At 39.0% G+C, this 22,467-nt stretch overlaps 1 protein-coding gene across 1 annotated transcript; it reads left to right on the top strand.

Annotated features, from left to right (window-relative positions):
• The first annotated feature begins 129 nt into the window (after positions 1-129).
• Positions 130-22,254, top strand: DCAF13 (DDB1 and CUL4 associated factor 13). The gene is made up of 11 exons (XM_065752129.1): positions 130-217; positions 1,070-1,269; positions 2,507-2,614; positions 4,596-4,685; positions 5,364-5,519; positions 6,209-6,286; positions 8,253-8,335; positions 10,253-10,417; positions 13,256-13,391; positions 20,413-20,576; positions 21,368-22,254. The coding sequence occupies exons 1-11, from the start codon at positions 148-150 to the stop codon at positions 21,453-21,455; spliced, it is 1,338 nt and encodes a 445-aa protein (XP_065608201.1). The 5' UTR covers positions 130-147; the 3' UTR covers positions 21,456-22,254.
• Positions 22,255-22,467: the final 213 nt, after the last annotated feature.

Here is a 22,467-nt window from a genome sequence, read left to right as displayed (position 1 = left end):
GCGGCGTCCAGAGCTCCGCGTCTCGCGAGACTTCGCTGACAGCGGCGGGCCCGCGTCTTCCGGTCACGTGCCGGGGGGGGGGAAGGAAGCGGCCGTGGGGCGGCGAGGCGGAAGTGGTTTTCCGTGTGTGTGTGCTCGGCGGCGGAGATGCGGGTGAAGGTGCTGAGCCGCAATCCCGATGACTATGTCCGGGAGACGAAGCTGGATCTGCAGCGCGGTGAGACGAGAGGGAGGGTAGGAGTCCCTGCTGGGCCGCCACGCGCCGCTCCGGGGCTCCCGCGCTCCCCGTGTGTGGCTGTGGGGGTGGGAGCGCTTCGCGGCGCTTTCTTGTCCCGGTTCTCGTGGGTCGCCCTCAGTGCTGCGTGGTTACTCGTAGAAACGTTTTGTGCTTGTTGCTGTTTCTTTGCTGCCGCCTGATCCCGTGACGCATCTCGTACTGAAATTGGCAGGATTTTGCCGATTTTATTGACGCTCTTTAGACGACTTCGGCCTGGTTGATGTGCTTGCCCTGCTGTGCTCTGCTTTGCTGATATCCTTCAGAACTGATGTTGCGTAATCTCACGGTTTCACCTCTCACGTGTTGAAAATGACACACAGCTTCTCCTTTAGCATCAGAAGTCAGGTGTCTCTGTTTTGCCCTGGTGAGACCTCACCTGGAGTATTGTGTCAAGTTCTGGGCTCCCTGGTACAAAAAAGACATGGATCTCCTGGAAAGAGTCAGGGTTCAGGATGTTCTAAAGGTGTTCAGGACCTGTCTGGATGCCTACCTGTGCAACCTGGTCTAGGGAGCTGCTTTGGCAGGGGTGGGATTGGACTTGATGATGTCTAGAGGTCCCTTCCAACTTCTACAATTCTGTGTTTCAGTGTAAAAGTAGCAGCCCTTGTCAGAAGGAGCAGGGACAGATCTTGGCTGCATAAAATCAAGCACCAACTTAAGCAGGATGCTAGTCCCACAGCAGTTTTAAGTGTGTTGTACTTTGTACAGCAGGAAAGAAAAGCTTTCTGATTCAGTTCACCTTGACCTACAGTTCCTGTCGCATTTCTAATGTTGGTGTTATTCTTTTTGCAGTTCCAAGAAACTATGACCCTGCACTGCATCCATTTGAGGTTGCACGTGAGTACACCAGAGCTCTGAATGCCACAAAGCTGGAGCGGGTGTTTGCTAAACCTTTTCTAAGCTCACTCGATGGCCACAGAGATGGAGTTAATTGCATAGCCAAACACCCAAAGAGTTTGTCTACAGTGCTGTCTGGAGCATGTGATGGAGAGGTAAGCTGCAGTTAGAAACTGCAACAAAAAGGTTTGTTTCTTCCTTCTTTTTCGTTTTTAAGTGCTTCCTACTTCTCTTTCTTTTGTGTTTTTGTTAAGCTGTGCTATTACCTTTTGTTCAGATGTGACCTCCTTCCAGAAGGTGCAGCTTACCCAGTTTGGGACAGTGTTCCTCTGGCTGTAGGTTGTGACCTCCCAGCACATACAGTGTTTCAAACAGCTTTAGGCAGCAGCTTTCAGCTGTGAGCAGGGGCTGTGGCAGTTCTTCACACTGCAGCAGTATGGATATTTGCAGTCTCTGGTTGCTTTTTGCTGTTCCTCACCCACATCCCCTCCAAAGAAGGTGAGCTGCTGCAGTCAGAAGATTACATGAAGTCAGATGAGATGTGGGAAGGGGCACACAATCCAAGACTTTGTGGAATTGTATAGCATATTGTTTAAAGAAACCCCCAAAAACTAACTCTTTATTTGCTTGATATTACATAAGTATTAAACATAGCTGTCGAGGGTACTCTGAGTCAACTGCAGAAAAAATTGCCTGTCTTCTCTGTACTCTCACTCTTCTTCATTTGCTAGTATTTGTGTATTTTAAAGTGGTATTCTGGGTAGCTGGTTGCTTTCTGCCTTTTACAGAACGTACACACATCATGCAGTGGTGTAGGGAAGATTCCCCACCTCTTGGAAAACGTTAATGTGAAATCCAATTTCTTGTCTTCTGGTAGAACAACTGCAGTATTGAGTGCTGGCAATACATAGAAGTGTATTGAGCACCTCCATTTCTTTTTTTTCTAAATGGGCCCAAATGTTCTGAAACTGAAATATTTGTGGAAGCTAGACATCTGTATAAAATTAAGTACAACGACTGTGCAGAGAACATTTGGTTTGTTACAAAGGTTATTTCCTTGTATTTTTTACTTCAAAGGGTGATGTTTGTTAAAATGAGCATTGCTGTTGTCTCTTTGCAAGAATTCTGGTTCAAAAATAGGGGAATGTAGAAAATAAGGTAAATGTGCAGCCTAGGTGAGGTAAGAAGCAAAGAGCTATGCTTTTGAATTTTTTTTTTTCCATGGGGGGAATAAATAAATAGTTTCAACATTATAAGATCTGGCCAGTGTTCAAGCCAGCCATGCCATTTTATCACAGCCCCTGTGAGCTTGTGTACTAAGTTACAGGCTGCCATTGTGGGCCGTAGAAAAAAACTTAAGTACCTACAGAATACTTTTGCATTTTTTAACAGGTTAGAATTTGGAACTTGACCAAACGACAGTGTATTCGAACTTTGCAAGCGCACGAAGGCTTTGTTCGAGGCATGTGTGCTCGTTTCTGTGGTACATCATTCTTTACTGTAAGTATGTTGTCCCTCCTTAATGCAGTCTAATGCCTGTTCACCATTTGTTTTCCAGTAGGCAACTTCTCGGTCCTATTATACTGAAGTATAAATAACTTTGAACTCATTTATTCAGTTTGTCTGCGAACCTCACAGTTGTGTTTCCAGTGAAAATGCTTTTGGTGCTGTGATATGGGTATAAGCAAGACTATGGAAAGGATAAATATCAGATAACTGCTAGAGGGTGGCATTTAATTACAGTTTGAATAAACTAATTTTTGTTAGAGTAACAGGTATACTATATTCCTTGGAATACATGAGTATTTACTTTTCAGAATATTCCTATATGCTGTCATTAAAGATAAGCAGATTAATTCAACATGGTTTACATTGAGTAATTACATTCAGTAAGGTTATGTTATTGAGGCTTTATTCACTTGTGTCAACCACATCTAATTGAGTTACATGTAAGCTGTCTGAAAGTAGTGTGTCTTCTGTTTGCATTAGGACAATTTTGTGATGATAAAATACAATTACTTTTTTGTAACACTGTGGAATACTGAGGTTTTGCATCTTTTGAGCTTGACGTAAAGGAAATCATTCGCCTCCTCCCACAAGAGCTGTTTCAGCTGCTGTATATTTATCTTTTCTGAAGTAGTTACCAGGTCATGAGGACACTAGTTAAAGTGTTAGGAATGTCTCAGCAGAAATTTCTAAATGACTTCATGTTAGAATCTCTTTTTGGCAATTGATCTTCCAGAAACTTGAGAAAGGAGAGGAGGAAACAGAAGTAGTGCTGTCGGAAGAGGAAGTTAAACTTGTACAGCTAACTTCCTTTTTTGGTCCACTTTCCTGGCCCAGGTCACTGGACAGTGATGAAAAGGTTGTGTTGGCATAGTGTAAGAGGTAGGGTGGTGTTAGGCATGTGCAACTGGAGCAGCTGAACTGGAGTATCTTTTAACAGTTTACATGCATATCAAATGATTTCCAGAAGATAATGTGGAGTTTAAGCTGCCATGTGGTTAAGAATCACAAAAAATAGCCTGAAATGTATAGTCCTTTTTGTAGCTTACTTTTTCTCCTATTCAACCCTGGATCATCTCCTTTAATAACTGGAGAATGTCCACAGTACCAGCTAGATGAAAGAGGTTTTTTTGGGACAATGTTTAGATGGTCTAAATAAAACTTAGCATAAAAATCTGCACCTGAAGTTCCCATTCAAGCAAAATGTGTTTTGATGTAGCCAGATGTAATGATGCTGGAGGAAAGTGCACAGGTATGACTGTCTTTGGCTCTGAAAATAAATCAGCAGGGTGTACTGTTGTCCTAGCCAGCAGCCAAACACCCATACAGCCACTTGCTTGCCTCTTCTCACTCCATTCCTGATTCCTCTCCAGCAAGGTGGGGAAGAAAATCAACGTGAGAAAACTCGTGGGTCAAGATGGAGACAATTGAATAGGTGGAAAAAAAGAGGAAAAAAAAAGTAACAAAAAGGAAATCACTCCCCTGCTTTCCACAGGCAGTCTATGAGGAGCAGCCACCTTGGAAGTCAACTACTCTCTCACCTTTTCTTATTCCTCTACCTCAGCTTTTATTGCTGATGTTACGTAGCATAGCGTACCCCCCTGGACAGTTCAGGTCAGCTTCCCCCTCCCCCCACCCCCAAAACATTGGTGCTGTTAGCTACTTTGCATTGTGCTACTTTGGACCCACAGATCCAAAGCCTGGCACCATATGGACTGCTATGAAGAATGTCAACTCTATCCCAGCCAGACAAAATAAGTGTACTTTGTCAGTTCTTAGTGAAATGTTATGACAAGGAAAACTGGTTTTCTTGAAGGTATGAAAGTGAATGGGTGAATAGAGAGGTCGCTTCACTTTTCTGTATCTCGTAAACCACTCTAGTTTGTGGAGTTGCCTGTACTTGGTTGCACAGACATCTGGTAAAATGAACAATATATTTCTGTAAAATCATGCATCCTTTTTTCACTCTTTCCAGGTTGGTGATGACAAAACTGTAAAGCAGTGGAAAATGGAGAGCCCAGGATATGGAGAAGAAGAAGAACCAATTCATACAATTCTTGGAAAGGTAGTGTATCTAAGCATTGATTTCCTGCCTTTCTTATGTATTAAATTTGAGCCAATTCTTACCTAGCTTTTGGAGAAAAGAAAAATAGGTTGATATCACCTGTTACCATGGTGTGTTGTGGGGTAATGGCATCAAATTTTGTAATAGCACTTTTAAACTACCTTCATATTACTTTATACGTAACTAGTGAGGAGTATTTCAAATGTCACAGAGACTGCTTAGATCTGTCTAACTAATCATTGCTCTCCTGGGAACTGGTCACATCTTTCTGTAGTTGGTTTCTCTTCAGCTTTGTGTTAAAGTTTAGTCTTCATTAAATAATGTTCTTTTAATGCTGTACCTCACTTTCTAATTGGGAGTTTTAAGGGTATAAATTTTCATTTGCTTTGAAGTTGGCCATGCTATCTAAATGGGCTTCTAATGCCCATTGGAAGCTAGTAGTAAATGCACGTGTTTCTTTCTTGTCGATAGAAGAAGCCCAGAATGCAATGCCTTTTGAATAGCAGTGCACTTAATAAGGCTCAGTTTGTAGCAGCAACCATAACTTGGTTTTCAGTGACATAAATGAATGAAAGCATGGCAGGTGAAACGTGTAACAATCAGAAAACATTTATGTACTTACTTATACATTCAGTTTTGTAAGCTTTTTTTCCCCTCTTTTTTTTTTTCCCTTTAAAGACAGTGTATACAGGAATTGATCACCACTGGAAGGATGCTGTTTTTGCCACCTGTGGCCAGCAAGTAGACATTTGGGATGAACAAAGGACCAGTCCCATGTGTTCTCTGACATGGGGGTTTGATAGCATAAGCTGTGTAAAATTTAATCCAATCGAGGTAATTTTTTTTAATGTATTGGAAGTCACTATTTTCCTTGAAGTGTAAGATCTGAACTGTCTTAACATTACCTTTAACTGCTTTTTCCAAATGTAAATTCTGTTAATGTGCTTTAACACAATATGTAGGGGGCTGTATATGTAAGTTTTTATGGGCATACTCCACAAGAAGTCAGCACTGTATATTTATCTGGTTATCTTTTGTTCCTGTTGATGGGGGAGAGAAGAAAGAAAAACAGGGAAGGCTCTGTTCTGCCCACAGTGATACATGTCTGTATCTCAGTTACATGGCTTAGCGTTTGTGAGGCTGTGGAGCTTTCATCTGTGGCAGTTCCTCATGGCAGCAACTTTTTCTCTTTGTGGCAGAGCAGCAGCATCTGATCTGATCTTTTGCAGCAGGTTCTGGAGAGCTGAGGTTGGCTGCTTTGGTATTTGAAGGGAAGTCTGTGAGAAAGTGTGTTACTTATGGAAAAGGCTGGGAGGATTCTGAATTTTACTGGAAAAGCTGTTTATATTGTTCATGCGAATAATTAGCTGCACACCAAATATGGTTACATATTCACTTGATTGCAAAAGGAACTGCTACTTGAATACTAGCTCAGTGAAATAGATATCTAATGTAAGTTGCTGCTTACAGTCTAGAAATTTTTAGTGACTTTTATACCCTGATTGTTTATTTGTTTTTTTCAGATGTACATTTTGGGCAGCTGTGCTTCTGACAGAAATATTGTGCTGTATGATATGAGACAATCAACTCCATTAAAGAAGGTATTTTTTCTTAGTTTTAACAGAAGCTCATGGCAGTAGTAATCATACTAGTTGAAGTATTAATTAAGATAGAGAAAGCAAAGCTCTGAACTGTGATCTCACTGAGTTTTCATCATCTCTAATGCTCAATCTTTTAACTGAGTTTGAGTTAATTCTGAAATTTAAACCATGTGGACTTAGGACCTTCTTCTGCATTCAGACAGCCTGTCATGCTCACTCTGTTATAATTCTTGATAAAGTGCCTGACCTGACAGCAGTTTCACAATAAGAACTTTATGTTCTTGTATTGCATTGTCTCTGTGTGTGATTTTTATTTTTTTCTCCTTGCCAGAAATAAATAAGATAATTTCTAAGGTGTTTTCTTTCCACCATTGGAGAGCCTCACTCTGCATTTAAAAGCCTTTTTTTTCATATGGAGATAAATCATTCTTTATGTATGCAGTGAAAATGTTTCATAGCCATATTCTTGGGGACTTCATAACGTGGTCTTGTCTTAATAAGGACTTTTTTTCCTTATGAAATGACTAAGCATGTCTGCAATTGGTTATAGATAGAAGGTGACTGCTACAGGTCTAGATGGTTCTGAAATGCTATTATTTATGTCTTCATAGTGACATTAATCACTTCCAGCCCAGGTTCATATGTGCAGTGCCAGAACTGTACAGAGGGTCCTCTTCTTATGCTCTGTTTTAGTTCCAAATGCCACTGCTGTAATAAACTGAGTACTGTAAGTTGGGGTGAATAAATTATGAAGCAAGATATAGAGCAGGGACTTTGATCAAACTTGACCCCTTTTGAAAAGAAGCTGGATTTTCCAGTGGTATAGGACGACTATGTGCTATGATTTTAAATACTGATTTTACTTGTTTGTTAGTTTTGTAATCATTTTGCAGTGCCTAGAAAACTTGGACTGGGAAGATTAAAGAACCCTCTTAGATTGTTTGCTTCTGTAATAAATACATAAGATTTATATTTTAAAAAACAATAATGGAATCTGAGCCAATCCTAATGCACAGACTGCTTTAAACACAAGGCTTTTCAGTGGCCTGTCCTTTCAGTAAATTCAGTTTTCAAAATTGGGATCAGTTCAGACAGCTGATGATTGCATTCTGCTCTGGATGCCCGTAATTTCTGAAAATTAGCAGTATTTTGCAGTGCAGACTTAATGTTGTGCAGAATAACATCTCTTGGGAAATGAGGATTTATGGAAAATGTGAGTAATGAGGATATGAGCACGCTCAAAGGTCACAGTTCTTGTTTTTTGTGTAGGTTCAGTTGAGGCTGTTGCTGTTATATTGTGTTCATTATTTAAAAAAATTATGATTAGTAAAACTATATTTTGTTACACATGTGTGTTTATTACTTTGATGGTAAGGTGAGAGCAGAAATGAGCTTGGAGTACCATGGCATGAAATGCTCACACTTGAGTAGGATTTTCAAGTAGGATTATGGCTGGCCTACAGCATTGTAGGAAAAGTTCTGTTAGTTAATCAGGTGCTCTGCAATTGTACATCAGAATGCTCTAATTGCTCTGCAGATGCTTGTTCATAGCGTTAATTAATGTTAACATCCTCTGAAATAACTGTTTTATAGGCATGTTTGCTTATACAGTACTTAGCTGTGTATATTAATTTAATTGTAAGTGTGATGAAGTGAGATCTTTCTGACGATCCAGGTTTACATGTTAGTTTCTGGATAAATCACTGGTAAAAAGTACTTGCATCCAAGAGAATTTGCAAAGAAAAATCTAATTGCAGTGAAGCAGTGATCACGTGATATGAGGGACAGGAAGTCTTGAGTTCCAATTGTAGCACTGCTAAATATACATCCTCTCAAGTATGTCATTACTGGTCTGCCATGATTCTGTATCTAAAAAGTGTTTGCTTATCTTTCATGGTACAAGAAGCTTGAAGATGTAACCAGTATTTTACCGTCTATAACACAGTAACGTGTAAATATCTTCCAGGTCATCTTGAACATGAGGACAAATACACTGTGTTGGAACCCCATGGAAGCTTTTATTTTTACTGCAGCAAATGAAGATTACAAGTAAGTGTTATCTTGCTTGTTGGTAATCCTGATCATGGTATTTTTCAGTTTATTAGTGATTCATCACTATCATGCATTTAACAAAAAACACCTACAGTTAAGTAGTAACCTAGCAAATCATAATCTCAGTGACTTAAAAAGAAGAAACACATAACAGAACAGAACCCACAGTTGGTGGTAGACTCCCTCTGCCTCTTCCAGGCAGCTTGTGCAATTTACAAAAATGCAGTTTAACCTATGCAAGCATAATTTCCAAAGGACCTGGAAGCTAAATAGTGTTGGTCCAGCCTGAGGCAATCAATATAAGTGTTTATTTTCTTACTAGCTCTTGTGAAGCTTGATATATTGTACCAATCAGCTATTTCGGTGAGAACATTTCTTAATATTATTTTGTGAAATGGTTCCAAAGACTGCAGTGCTTACCCTTTCAGTTTCTGAGAGCCATTTTTTTTACTTCTGGGCAATACCATTTGTGTGAATAGCTAATCTGGTATTGAAAAAGCTGTCTCTTCAAAACTAGGCCACTGCAAAATGTGCTCTGTATCCTTTTTTTTTTTTTTTTTTTTTCAGGAAGTTGGTGATCTAACAATAGATCACTGCTTTCTTTTAGAATGTAGGAATTCTATTGCTCATCTGAAGGCTGTTTTTCCAAGGAGGTAGAAGCTGGCCCAAACCTTGAAAACTAACATTGTACTGAATGCATTGCTTTTCACTGGTTTTGGTTATGGAGTGTTAAAGGCTATCTAATCTGTTCATCACAGTAAACTAAATTTGGTAGCTGCTAGTGATAGGGGAAATTCTCCTCTTGCAAACTATGCGCAATGGCGAATATGCATATCAACAACACACACGAAGTGTTAGCTGATTGCACACAGTAGCAGTTCTGAATATGATGCTAACATACATTTTCTTGGAGAAATCAAGATGAGAAAGAATAATTGCCAATAAGTAATTGAATAAAAGACACTGAGTTAATTCCAGCTATGCGTTCATCTGCTGGAAGGAGTGTGAAAAGCTTACTGCTAAATTAAAAGAAATTAATGTAGTAGTTCTACCAAATAGTGTATTTAAAACTAATTTAATTAAATGCTTTGTCTATAAAGCACCTTTATTTATTGGTACCAGGCAAATAAATGATTCATGCAGTTATTATACCTTAGTATGTATCAGCAATTTTGTTGATTCAAAGGAGTACAGGTAAACCTCAGCTGTTCTGCCTGTTCTCTGAACTGCTTAACAGCACACCAGCTGTGGTCCAGCAGGTACGTTTATTTTCACTTTTACAGGCAACGTACATGGTGCAGCTCTTCTTCAGCTCTGCTGAAGTAGCATCTCTTTGTGCTGAAGGGACAAGGTTTACTTGGATTCCTACAGTCAGTGGTTGTCTGATGCAAAGATAATTAGGCTATAGAAAAGGGTACCAACCAAATGGGAATTTCACAGTAGACATTGAATTACTAGGAGATCCAAATATGGGAAAATCTAGAAGACTTGAATAGTTGTTGGCTTGACAGAATGAGGATAACTGATTGAGAAATGCTCGTCCAAGTTCATGTGATATATCTGAGAAGGGAGCTAAGAAGGACAGTGTGGTAATTGGAGAAATAGGCTAAGTCAGGGGCCCAAGAACAGATGCTGTAGGGACTGGTAGAGATCTCTTTGTTATTTGAGAGTGAGCAAAAAGCTGAGGTCTGGTACAGTAACTAAAGCCTCTGGTTAGCAAGCTTTTTTTTCAGGCTCTAAGCACTGCATCATTCTTTCCTTTCATGTGTGACTTGCAGTTTTAAAGAATTCTCTCTGCGGTTTGATCCCTCATCAGGTTTGGTTTGTGTATGATTAAAGCAGCTCTTAAGCAAAAATGAACCATTCACTTTGGAGTTGCTTGGATATTAAGCTGTTGATGTGTTTATTTTACAGCTTATACACTTTTGATATGCGCTACCTTACATCACCTGTGATGGTGCATATGGATCACGTCTCTGCTGTTCTTGATGTGGATTATTCACCCACTGGGAAAGAATTTGTTTCTGCCAGCTTTGATAAGTCTGTCCGCATTTTTCCAGTAGACAAAGGTCACAGCAGGTGGGTGATTTTACAGCTCTGTCTTTCTTTCTCGTGTCTCAGTGACTTCCCTTCCCAGTCCTCAGAAGATCTTAATAATTCCCATCTTTACTGAGGAATTCACTTGCTGTGGATGTTAAGCCTTATTCTGTATAAAACTTTGAGACTTAATTGGTTGTGTAACCAACAGATAATTCTGGTGTGTGTCTTAGAGTAGAATTTATCTTTAACAGAGTAACAGTACTTCAGCTATTTTGTCTCAAAAACACAGTGGAGTCCTATGGGTACAATTTCTGAATTATGTTATATTTGGCTTTTTTCTTCTGTTCTTGTTTGTTTCTGATGCAGAGTGTCCAGGATGGAGGCTATATTTCTTAGAAAGCATCAGTTACTTATATAGAAGACTTGCTTCCATTGATATGTGTGATACTACTTACTGTACACTAAATCTAGCTTTTCCCCTGTGCACACTCTGCAAATCCATGCATTACTTTTTTCCCATGACAGCTTTCCAACAACGTGGAGAATCAGTTCTGAATTTCCATTCTTATGTGTGCTCATTTGTGTTTGCCCAAGATTAATCTCCTTTTCTTTCTCTACAATATTTTTAGACCACTTTGTACTGTATGTGTCACCACTGAAGTTCACAGTGCTTCACAGTATTGTAGCTTTTGGTTTTCCAGTACTGTCTTCATCCTGTGTGGATGATTAGTAAAGACATTATGTGAAAACCACTGAAATGTGGATTCCCAAGGATCACTATGGGACGTTTTTGTGATCTAATTCCATGCACTGTAGTACATTGTGTTCATACTTTGTTAACCAGGTTCTCAGTCATATGACGCTTTGAATACAGTTCAGTTTGAATTAGATTTTCATGTAATATTTCATAAAGCAATGTTTTAAATGTTTTCCTGAAGTTCAGATTGAATCTGTTGTCTCCATTATTATTTTGCTTTTCAATTTGATGAAAATCAAAGCAAGTTATCAGGTTGGTCTCGTATCGTTTGTTCTTCATAAACCTGCCTTCATTATTCTCTGTCAGCCTTTTTTTTTCCCCTACTTTATTTTTAATTTTACTTTTTCTCGCTTTCCACTGTCCTCCATTCACCTCTTCCCCCAGGACAGTTTAAGTTTGAAGTGATTTACTGGGGATGGGGAGCATTGAATAGTAATTGGGGGAGGACTGTATTTTCATTATGGGTTGATGTAACTTTGCATGCATTATTTAACATGTCTATATGCTCCTTTACCTCATTAGAGATTGAGAGGTGCTGCTTTTATTTTCCTTTATAACTAATCTACAGGTAGTTTTGATTATTTTTCCTGTCTTGCAATACTATTTTAACTATAGATAGGCGGCGTAGTTCTTTGTTGCTGGCTTTTTTTTTTTTTTGTTCTTTTTTTTTCCCTTATTTCTCCTAATTTGGTATTATTAAACAGCATGGTTAAAATCTGCTCCCCAGATTTTCCTCTGTGGAACATTCACAAAAGGTGCAATAGGCAAAGTTGAATCATGTCATTGAAAGAAGTGAGCAGATCCTATATTGCAGCAGTAAAAAAGTGAAAAGCTTTATTTCACTTTTCTTCCTTATTAATATCTACTGTAAATTTTCCTCTTTTTTTTTCTCTTTCTTTTTTCCTCTTTCACTTTCTCACTTTCTCTCCTTTTCTCTCTTTCTCTTTCTTTTTGTGACTGCTGTAAATCCTAGAGGGAAGAGCCTTAAAAATGAAGAACTTAGCCTCATATAAGCTGACTGGGGCATTCTGGGACATTTAAAACTTGTTAAAAGCTGTACTTTTTGAGATTTGCACAGTTGAAATTAATCCTATGGAGTGGCATAAGATCTCTAAGCAAAATGTCTGATCCCTCTTGGAAAACAGAGGTGGCACTTAGGGGTGTTTTTGAAGAAGGACCCTGACTGGGTTCCTGTTAACTCAGACTTTTGATCTCCCACCAGTCTGAAACTGAGTCTCCTAACTTCCATTGCTTTATATATTAAAAAAAAAAGATAACGAAAGAAGTTGAATAGCCATGAGAAATAATATATATTACAAAGTTGATTTAAATTCAGTAAATGCATGGTAAATGGAACCTGATGTCTGTATGAGTTTTTTAAGTGATATATCTAGGTTATTTGGCCATCTTTTGTGTTTTTCCTCTCTCTAAAAACGGAATTTAATAACTTGCCGTGACAGCAAGAAAAGAGACAATTCAGGAAATTGTCTTTTCTGAAAATTCAGGAAGGAAAGGAAAAGTACTTTTAATTCCTCAAAGGCAAATGAGGAATAGAGTGTTACTTAGCCAAGTGGTAAAATGAAAGTAAATACAGGAATGCTTATGGAAATGCATATGTGCTTACACAGTGTTAAACCTTAATGTCATTAAAACCTGATGTAAATATCTGTGTTTTCTGGAGGTTCTTGTGCTCAGTCCTTTGCAGTGTTAGTAGCAGTAGCACAGAGCATCACTTCAGTGTGAATCAAAGTACTGGTTAAGGTTATTAAAGCTTATTTAAGGTGATATACTGATTATATTTTCTCAAGCTCCCTGCCCAGATCAAGCTTAGTCTAGTTTTACATGGCTCCTGAATATTTTTTTATATTTCCCTTCTGTTGCTACTTGGATTTTACTTTTAAAAATATCTGGGTAGAAGGAAGAGGATGGTCTCTGCTGCAGTGTGTGACTGATGAGCCAAAGGGTAGCAGTGGTTGGTACTGTGTTTTGAAAAATATTTAAAAACAAAAGAGTAAAAAAAAATACATGTTCTGCCTTGAACAGAAAACTTTCTGCTATTTGAAAGGTAACATTAGTAGGAAAAGAAATAATGAAACATTTATAAATGCCTTTTGCTTTAGAGAGGTGTATCATACGAAGCGAATGCAGCACGTCATCACAGTAAAATGGACTTCAGATAGCAAATACATTCTGTGTGGCTCAGATGAGATGAATATTCGTCTGTGGAAGGCCAATGCTTCTGAAAAACTGGGAGTGGTAAGAGACTTGTTTCCTCCTTTTTGTTATCGCAAGGCAGGATGTTGGAGGGTGGCTTGTTATTACAACTTGTTAGTCTGTTCAGCTGCTCACATTTCATTTCTAAAGGGAAAATGTAAAATTGTAGTATGACACTTGTATTTTATTTAAGACCTAATTTGTGCAATACAGCTCTTTGTGTTAACTGTGGCTTTTAGTAAGATTACATACATTTTTATTGCTACTCCAGGTGATTTTTCATCTTCTGTAATTTTAACAATAATAATGAGTTCTTTCTAAAGGTTTTTTTCTTCGTGCTGCAGGTGAGTGTTCATAACTTTGCAGTGAAAGCAGTATGTTTGAGTTTGCTATGCATAAGTGAGTCTCCTGAAGCCTAAAGTTACTGCTAAAAATGTTGACCCGACAGATTCATGTCCAGTTCCAGCCATGATAAGCGTATGCGCTGTAGAACAGTTTATTTGCAGCAGTGCATAACTGAGATGGTCATTAGCCTATGTAGCTCTCAAGGATAAAAGTGGGTGAGCTAGAAAGTCTGCTTTACTTGATGTCAGTTTGATTGAAGCCTTCCCAGTAAAAGCAGACTTCAGTCAGTTACACTTGTTCAAGTAGTTATAAGTAGACAAAGCCAAAATGTTCTATTACAGTTACCAATGTACTGAAGTACTGAGTATTGACTTTGGAGAATGAATTTGATGCTTTGTCCACTGGGAGTAATGCCTTCATGTAGCTTTTTGTTGTTAAGGCACCTGGGGGGTGCTGTGTTGCATTTTCTGAGCTCATCAGAAAAAGCAAAACTGTCAAGTAATTCTTGGGGGAATTCCTACTTGATCTTGTAAAAGATTGAAGGGGGGAGGAGGGGGAAGCTGGAATTCAGGAAAGAACACTGTACTGTTAAAGGGACAGATCTGTACCATAGTTGGGAGTAGTGCTGTTTGTGTGGAAGGTACGTTCAAGCGATAATGTCTGTGGGAAGGGAAGGAATCTGGGAGGGATGGTGGGTGAGTTGTGGGAGTGCTGAGAGTGCTGGAGCTGCAGTGTGGAATGGGAAAGGCCATGAGCTGTGCACCAGGTAAGGCTGTGTATGGAGCAGCACAGCTGAAGTGATGAGTATGTCTTTAGCCATAGCTCAGCAAGGCTTGTTTTTCTCATGCTTGCTATAAAGCAATGAAAAAAGTCTTTATACCATATACAGTATTTGTGGTTACAGGCTGTTGCATTTAAGTTGGATTTCTTTAATGGACTGTGTTTAGGATGCTATTTTGTTTTCTCCTGTTTTGAGCCAATTCTTGGGATTTTTCCAAGTAGTGCTTTGTAAAACATATAACATGTCAATATCGGCCTCATACTTGTAAATCTCAAATACTTTACACAGCTTATTCTGGGCTTTACTTTTTTAACTTAAATTTTATGTTGAATTTGCTTAGACGATGCAGTGTTGGGCAGAAATGTTACCTGTTTTTCTGTTGCTGTATGATTAGGCTCACAGGAACACCGTTTTTATCTCTTTTTATGGTATTAGCTGATTTTTTTTTCTTCTCCTTAATCACAGTCTTCATAGTTAATACAAAAGGACCGTTCTGTCTCTCTAACATGCTGTTCCAGAACAGAATAATCTGTGGTATTTTTGCCACGCATCTTTATTCTGTAACCTTTTCATGATGGACAAGTGGGTAAAAAATGTCAAAATAGCATTTTTGTGTAGAATGATTGCTAATATTTTACAATATAAACAAAAAAAAGTTCCATCTGTTGACTACTAGGTAACACTGGCTCCTTCTTATGGAAGAATAAGGATATTTTGTTCTTAGAAGTATGTGCAAAACTGACTACTTAGAGTCATAGAATCATAGAAGATTGGAGAAGACCTCTGAGATCCCCCAATCCAACCATTCACGTATCACCAGTATTCCCCACTAACCCATGTCTCTCAGTACAACATCTCAACATTTCTTGAACACTTCTAGGAACTGCATCACAGGAATACTGTGTACCAAAATGGCTACGTAGCTATTGTCCAAGTACTCAGGTCAGTGACAGTATTCTGCCCTCTTCTGTAGCGTTTGCATCAGTGAGAACTGGCTATGGATGAGTCTACAAGAGGCACTGCTGGTTCTGACTGTCAGGTGCTGGGTATGTTCTGCACATATTGACCAGACTGACTCCTACACGTAATAGGCTGTGCCTGTTTTTTCTGTTTGAAGTACATTGCTGCTGTTTGACATACCTCTGGGAGGTTGTGTGTAGGGTTCTGTTCTGCTTATGTGGGATCATATGAGTACAGCTTTTTAGTTTGCATGTTTAGGGGTCTGTAGGCATTTGAGAAATCTTTGACTGTCAACTGCTGAGGTGACAAAGTCAGTAGTTATCTTTAACACGTCTGACAAGTTGCACACAAAAATTATGTTCTAATAAAAAATGATAATGTTTCACAGCCCCATATTTTGTGTGCAAGCATGCTCAATCATTATGTTGCTGAAGCCTTGAATTTAACGAGATACAGAATTTGAATATTGAAGTAGTTACTGTCTGGAGCTGCTGTGGCTGCTGTAAAAGTGTGTGGAAGCACTTATGGAATTTTATCTTTCACGTGTTCAGAGATTAAAATTATTGGTATGAAGACTTAGGGTGGAATCTTTACACCCAAGAATGTGATAAGGCATAACTTTGGGCTATCAGTTGCATGCAGGCAGCAGTGTTAATCCTTGTCCATCTGGCTTGGTAGTTCCTGACTTTGAATGTTGCAAGTGTTAACAGCTATTTATCAGATTCCACTGTTTTGCTTTAGCATCTGCTCTTTCTTTGTTGGAGGACTGGTGTTCTTATCTTCACAGCCATGTGCTTGCTCAGTTTATAAGTGTCCAGTTCTTCCCTGGTCCGTGGCTATTTTTTGAACACTTCGAATATTCAAGCTGAACATTCAGTAATTCTGTCGGAAGTGTCAGAATGTGTCTTAAATGCTTAGTTGCTCAGTCTGCTGTTTTTCTTAGCTGAGAAGATTTGATTGTATGACTCATCCAAAGGTCACTGTATTTCTGATATAATGCCAGAGTCTTGAATACATTGTATTTGAATTATTTTTTTTAGGGAGTGGGGGGATGGCAACCAACATCCTGCAGGAGAAATGGGAATGGTAATCATCAGATGTTTTTTGTTGGATGCTTATTCTTACCTGGAACCTCGCAGTGCTGAAAACAAGGGAGTTAGATTTGAATAGGGTATTTGGGTTGTGACTGATGAACATTAATCCAGTTGGAGAGTTGTACTTTCTGAACAGTGGCTACCCTAGCAGTCATCGGTTCTGACATGCATGTTCAGTTTGTTTTTTTTAATGTATCTGGCATTGCACTCATTATTTAAAATCAGTGTAACATTGAAGTAAGAATCAGGCTCTTGAGGAGCCAGAGGCATGCTGTCTCCACTCCACTGACAACAAAGTCTGCATGGGTTTTTATGTAGACGTAACGACACCCAAATCTTTCTGTTGGAGCAATTGCAGAAGTTGTTTCAAAATAATCTGCAATGGTTTTTTTATTATTATTTAAAAAAAACTGCTTTTGTTTTTCGGTTTCCCAGTAAGAGTGTGAAGGCAAATAGGACTTTGCAGGTTTTGTTTTTAAAGCAGTAAGCATCTAGCCCTGCATGTTCTGAAATGAAAGACCCAATTTAACAGGAGTTTTAGGATACTGCAGTGTTCAAATACAGTAGATAAAATGTGATAAGTATATGCTATCAGGCTTTTGTGCCTGAAGCCTTGGAGAGAGTTTGCCTTGGAGAGAGTTAGGGTTTGCCTTTGGATGGAGGAAAAGAGTTATAAAGATCCTAGCAAAAAGACTGGAAAAGCAATGATAGAATAAGTTTCAATTAATAAAATAGGATTTATATACTTAGTACGAAGGAGACTGTCCTTTTTTTATTTTTGAATCATGGTGTAAGCAATGAATTGTCAGCAGAAGATGAAGTTGTGCTGTTCTTCAGTGCACTGTCACATTAGAAATATTCTGCCCCTGCAGTTTTTTTTTGTTGACATGTGTAAATGTCAGTAGCATTACTTCTGTGGCTGAGAACTGCAATATTTGGCTCAGTTAGGTTTCCAAAGTAGCTGAAGATAAGACAGCTCTGTTGGACCACTGAAGAAGAAAACTTGGTGCTTGAAAATGATGTGTAAAACTAACGTAAGAAATTAATGTAATAGAAGTGGAACAGAGGTTTTACGCGTTCTTACAGGATGCAGAAGTAACAGCTTTTGAGTAAGGACTGAATAAGATTGGAGTAAGTACAGATACAAGTCTTGGTTTTGGTCTAGCAGTGAGCACAAGCAGGAGAGCATCAAAACAGTCCAAGTAATTGTATATCCTTTCAGCGTCCTTCTGATATACAGTTCCGTTTTGTGCGATGAGGTTGATAGCAAGCAGCACCAGATATTGTGTGACAAGGCATTCTCTTCAGAGTGATTTTCCTTTGTGATTGAGCACACGTGGAGCTCCATCCCTCTAGCTATGATTCTGCACTCTTCACTTCTGTTTCCTTTCTTTTTTTGTTGTCCGTTTAGATGTTAAGAAGCTGTAAGGTTTTGATTCAAGGAGATAATGAGTAATGCACTTCATAGCGATAAATTTTTTTGAGTATTTGCAGTAGAGTGGTGGAGAAATTATAAATAACAAACAAACAACAGTGTGGAAAACTGCTGGGATATGTTTGCATTCTAAAAATGTTTCTTCTGTGCTCTATCTGCCCTAACTTAAAAGGGCAACCTGGACGGGAGAGATAAACAGCAATTTCCTATTCCCCTGCTGAATTAGAGGAGGCTAATAGCACAGAGTTTTTAAATACTGTACAGTACAAATGCAGGGACTTTAAAGAGAGTATGATCTGTTAAAGGCGATCTTAGCTTTGCAGTCAGGGCTCTGGAAAAAATGCTTACCTTCCTTCTGCTCAGGAGGGGTCAGGAAATAAGCAGCCTCTGTTGTATGGGGGGATAAAGAGGGCACAGTTTACTGAAGCACATATTTGCCTATTGCTGGGGACTTGCACTTTAGGGTTCTTCCTCTCTTCTTTTCACACTAGGTGTTTGCTGCATAGCAGTGCTGTCATAGCATCACAAATCGGTTGCCTTGCATACGTGTGGTTTCTGATTTCTTTATACAGGTGGAGGTTTGGATGTTCACTTTAGGATATACGGAGAAAGGGTTGTAAATCATCCCTGAGTATGTGTCTTACACTTGTGATGTCATAGAAATCCTGATATATGTATTTTTAACACTCTATGGAGTGTTCTACTCCCTGTAAACAGAATCTCAAATTCCACTCCTTGTGCTGCTGCGTTCAAGGCATCTTCCTCAGCTCAAAGCAGTATGGGAACTAATGCTGTTCTCTTCAGCTGTCCAGGATGATCTTTGCAAGAGAGAAATTGGAATTCGGTACCTTACTGCAGTCTGCTTTTTTGGCTTGCTTATATTTTTGGTAAATAGAAACTTGTCAGTAACATGGTTTTCTTACTTGGTTTTCTTCTGGCCATCATGTAGATGCATAGCCTGGAGAATTAGGCATTAACATTCAGTAGTTGAATGAGCAGACACCAGCTAGGTGCATTTCTGTAAGCTATATTTTACAGAATCACAGAACTGTAGGGGTTGGAAGGGACCTCCAGAGATCATGGAGTCCAACCCCCTGCCAAAGCAGCTCCCTAGCCCAGGTTGCACAGGTAGGCGTCCAGGCGGGTCTGGAACGTCTCCAGAGAAGGAGACTCCACCACCTCTCTGTGCAGCTGTGCCACTGCTCCGTCACTGCACTGGGAAGAAGTTCCCATGCATGTTTGTGAGCATTTCCCCTCATCCTATTGCCACACACTGCTGAGAAGAGCCCTGCCTCGTACCCTTTGACTCCCACTCCTCAGATGTTTGTTGTTGTCACAGTTCCACACCTACTACAACAGTTTATAGATGTGGATTGGATCCCTCTGAGTCTTCTTTTTTCAGGGCTGAACAAACCCACGTAAAGTTGGGAAGAGACTCAGTTGTAACTCCTGCTTGATCTGTATTTTTTTTAAATAAGATATCCTGGATATATCTTTAATTTTCAGATTCACCTCTTGTCTGCAGAATCACCAGAGTTACACTAAATCAGCATCAAATTGCTCTTCTTAAATTAAAGAAAAATAGTGGAATTAATTAAGATAAAAGCTCTTTGATTTTGATTATGTTGGCAGTTTTTAGCAGAGTGGGAACACCTGAGACTTACTGAGAGAGAACCAGCTCTTGAGGCTGGCTCACTGGAATTAATTTTACTAAAAAGAAGAACACAGTTGTTCCTTTTAGTAAACAGGGGCTGGGACCAGAGGAAGCATGCCTAGTTAAAAAGTATCCTCCTGAGGTTAGCTGCAAGCGAGACCTCTCTCACTTTGTGATGGTGACTTAGACATAATTTTAAACATGGATACAATTTGTCTTTTGGGGGTAACATTAGCATTCCTATATTTCGTGTTGGTGATACTAAGGTATTTTTATTCACGTGCTCCAAGCTGGAGTGCCCCGTGTGCCTTATAGGCAAGCTAATGCTTGGCTATATACAGTGTGCTTCCTAATGGATCCAGGCACCGTGTAAGGTTTTGGCCACACAAAGATCTGGCTGTAAAGCACTTCATGAAGACAATTCATTTATAGCATTTGCACTTATACTGACTAGTGGTTAAAACCTGCAAGTCTTAGTTTCACAACAGAAGTTACACTTCTTAGGAGAACAGCAGACTGAGCAAAGAAGTTTTACTATATCAACCTTTTCTGTTCTTCCTTGTCTACAGCACGTTAGAATCTTGTTTTGGAAGAGTTCAGTTACTTCTCTGAACTTGAAACTGTGATGTTTGAACAGTGAGTCATCCTTGAACTGTAATTCTTTGCTTTTGTGCTTATAGCTGTTTGCTAGAAAGAAGCCATTTGAATTAAAACTTCGAACTGTGCTTTGTAGAGTAAATTTGGAGTGCAGTCCCTGTTCTTTTATATGTTTGTCTGTGTTGTTTCCATTGTAGCTTGCCCCACGAGAGAAGGCAGCTATGAATTACAATCAGAAGTTGAAGGAGAAGTTCCAGCATCACCCTCAGATCAAACGCATCGCTCGACACCGACATTTGCCTAAGAGTATATATTGCCAAGTCAAGGAACAGCGGATCATGAGAGAGGCTCGGCGGCGGAGGTACGTCTTCCTTTTCCACCTTTGTTCTATCTTTGCTTTAACAAAAGGCATCACCACAGTGCTGTGGCAGCAATGATGGGAGTGTGTGAGAGGAGCTAGTATGAGCTACTTCTAGCATCTGAAAAGGGAACGTGAATCAATGGATTGATTAACCTTTGATCATAAGAAAAACACAGACCAGTGCCAGTATCAACAAGGACTGGCTGCTTCCCAAAAGTTTGCTGACAGGCCAGGAGTGAATGTCGTGTTGGAAAGAGCTGCAATGCTCTGTTACTGTGACATAATGCAACACTGCAATGGAAACAGAAAGGCCGCCTGTCTGGGGGGAATGTTTTGGTTTTGTGGTGTTTTTGTTTTTTGTTTTTTTTTTTTAAGTCAGATTCTAGGATGAGTATTTCAGTCACCTGGATCACATTGGAACAGAATATGGCATACTTTACTGCTAATTTCATAGTTAAAGTAAGAATGAAAAGTGATGGGTTTCAGTCATTATTCTCAACTGACAAAGATAAGCAGCAAATCCTGCTAACATGAATACCAAGTAAACTGTGCTCCCAGGAAAAGAGTTAATTTGAAACTATGATAAATTAGCTGGTTTTAAGGATACTTTTCAGAGGGACAGTCCTCCTTTTCACATAAGGAGATGCTTTGGTTTTGGTTAATAAAAGCAAAACTGTTATTTTTTTCTTTGAATTTTAAGTTCTCTCCAGTACTTGCTTAAGGAAGGAGCTGGCGTTTGGTAAAACTTTGTGCTGATTGCTGAACTGCATTTTTCTGCTTTCTGTTTCTAGGGAGCTGAACCGTCGTAAGCACAGCAAGCCAGGATCTGTGCCAGTGGTGTCAGAGAAGAAGAAACATATTGTAGCAGTAGTGCAGTAATTGTTTTCACATGTACAAGATGTCACAATGAAAGAAAATGTCACTACTGAATGAATTCACTATACAAAATGTTGTGGGCATTGATAAGACAACTGTATGGGTTCCAGAGATGCTGATTTTCTTAAAAGTGTGAACTTGTCTCAGTTTGTCAAGTCATTGCCTGCTTTGGCTAGTAGTAACAATTGGCTCTGTAATCATTTATTACCAGTCTGATGTTACTGCCCTAACTGTATTTCAGTGGAGCTTGACCATTCTGATATAAACAGATAGCTTGATCACTGGTGTAAGATGTCAGTAGTTCAAGTCCTACCTTCTGATACCATTACTGCAACAAAGAGTGAAATTAATATAGATTTTTGAGAGGCACATCTCTATTCCTCATATTAGAGCCTTAAAACCAGTTGTTCTTAGGCAGATTTTTAAAAGAAATCTAATAAAATAAAGAAGTTATCTTAAGGAAATAGAGTAGGTCTTGATTATTCCAACTGGCAAATGTTCTGCATTATATTTATGGCAGTACAGTATGTTGTTTCCCTTTTCTCTAAAAGGACCTCTGAAAAACATGTGTCGTTTTGTTCTTCTTTTGACTGTTGTTACATGACTTGACAAAACTTTAAAGACTGTTAAAAGTTATTGAATTAATAAGAGCATAGTTGAATAATTTTTTTCTTATATTAAACTTCAGAATCTGGATGCATAATGGCACAGATTTATAAGGGACAAACTGCTTTAGATGAAATTTAATGTAAGGCTCATATTCAAAGTTTATATTAAAAAAAATAAAAACTTCTTGTTCCCCAAGGTACCAGTAGCCCAAAGTTTGTTTTCTTTGACTGGGAAATTCTTTGCTTCTCTTCCAGTGAGATAGATTTGGCTTTTTGCTAGAGATACTGGGGTGCTCAGAAAACTTCAGGAATTTTAGTTGGGTCTTTTGCTTTGAAACCCTCCAGCAGAAATGTGAGATATTTAGTAGCCATGAACATTGCTTAGCATTTTCTGTACAAAAGAAGGT

This window comes from Cyrtonyx montezumae, unplaced genomic scaffold (assembly GCF_038088225.1).
Source record: "Cyrtonyx montezumae isolate F1298 unplaced genomic scaffold, pur_monq_1.0 scaffold_8, whole genome shotgun sequence".
Lineage (NCBI taxonomy): Eukaryota > Metazoa > Chordata > Aves > Galliformes > Odontophoridae > Cyrtonyx > Cyrtonyx montezumae.
The sequence above is the reverse complement of the archived record's forward strand: the minus strand, read 5'-3'. Positions and strand labels throughout refer to the sequence as shown.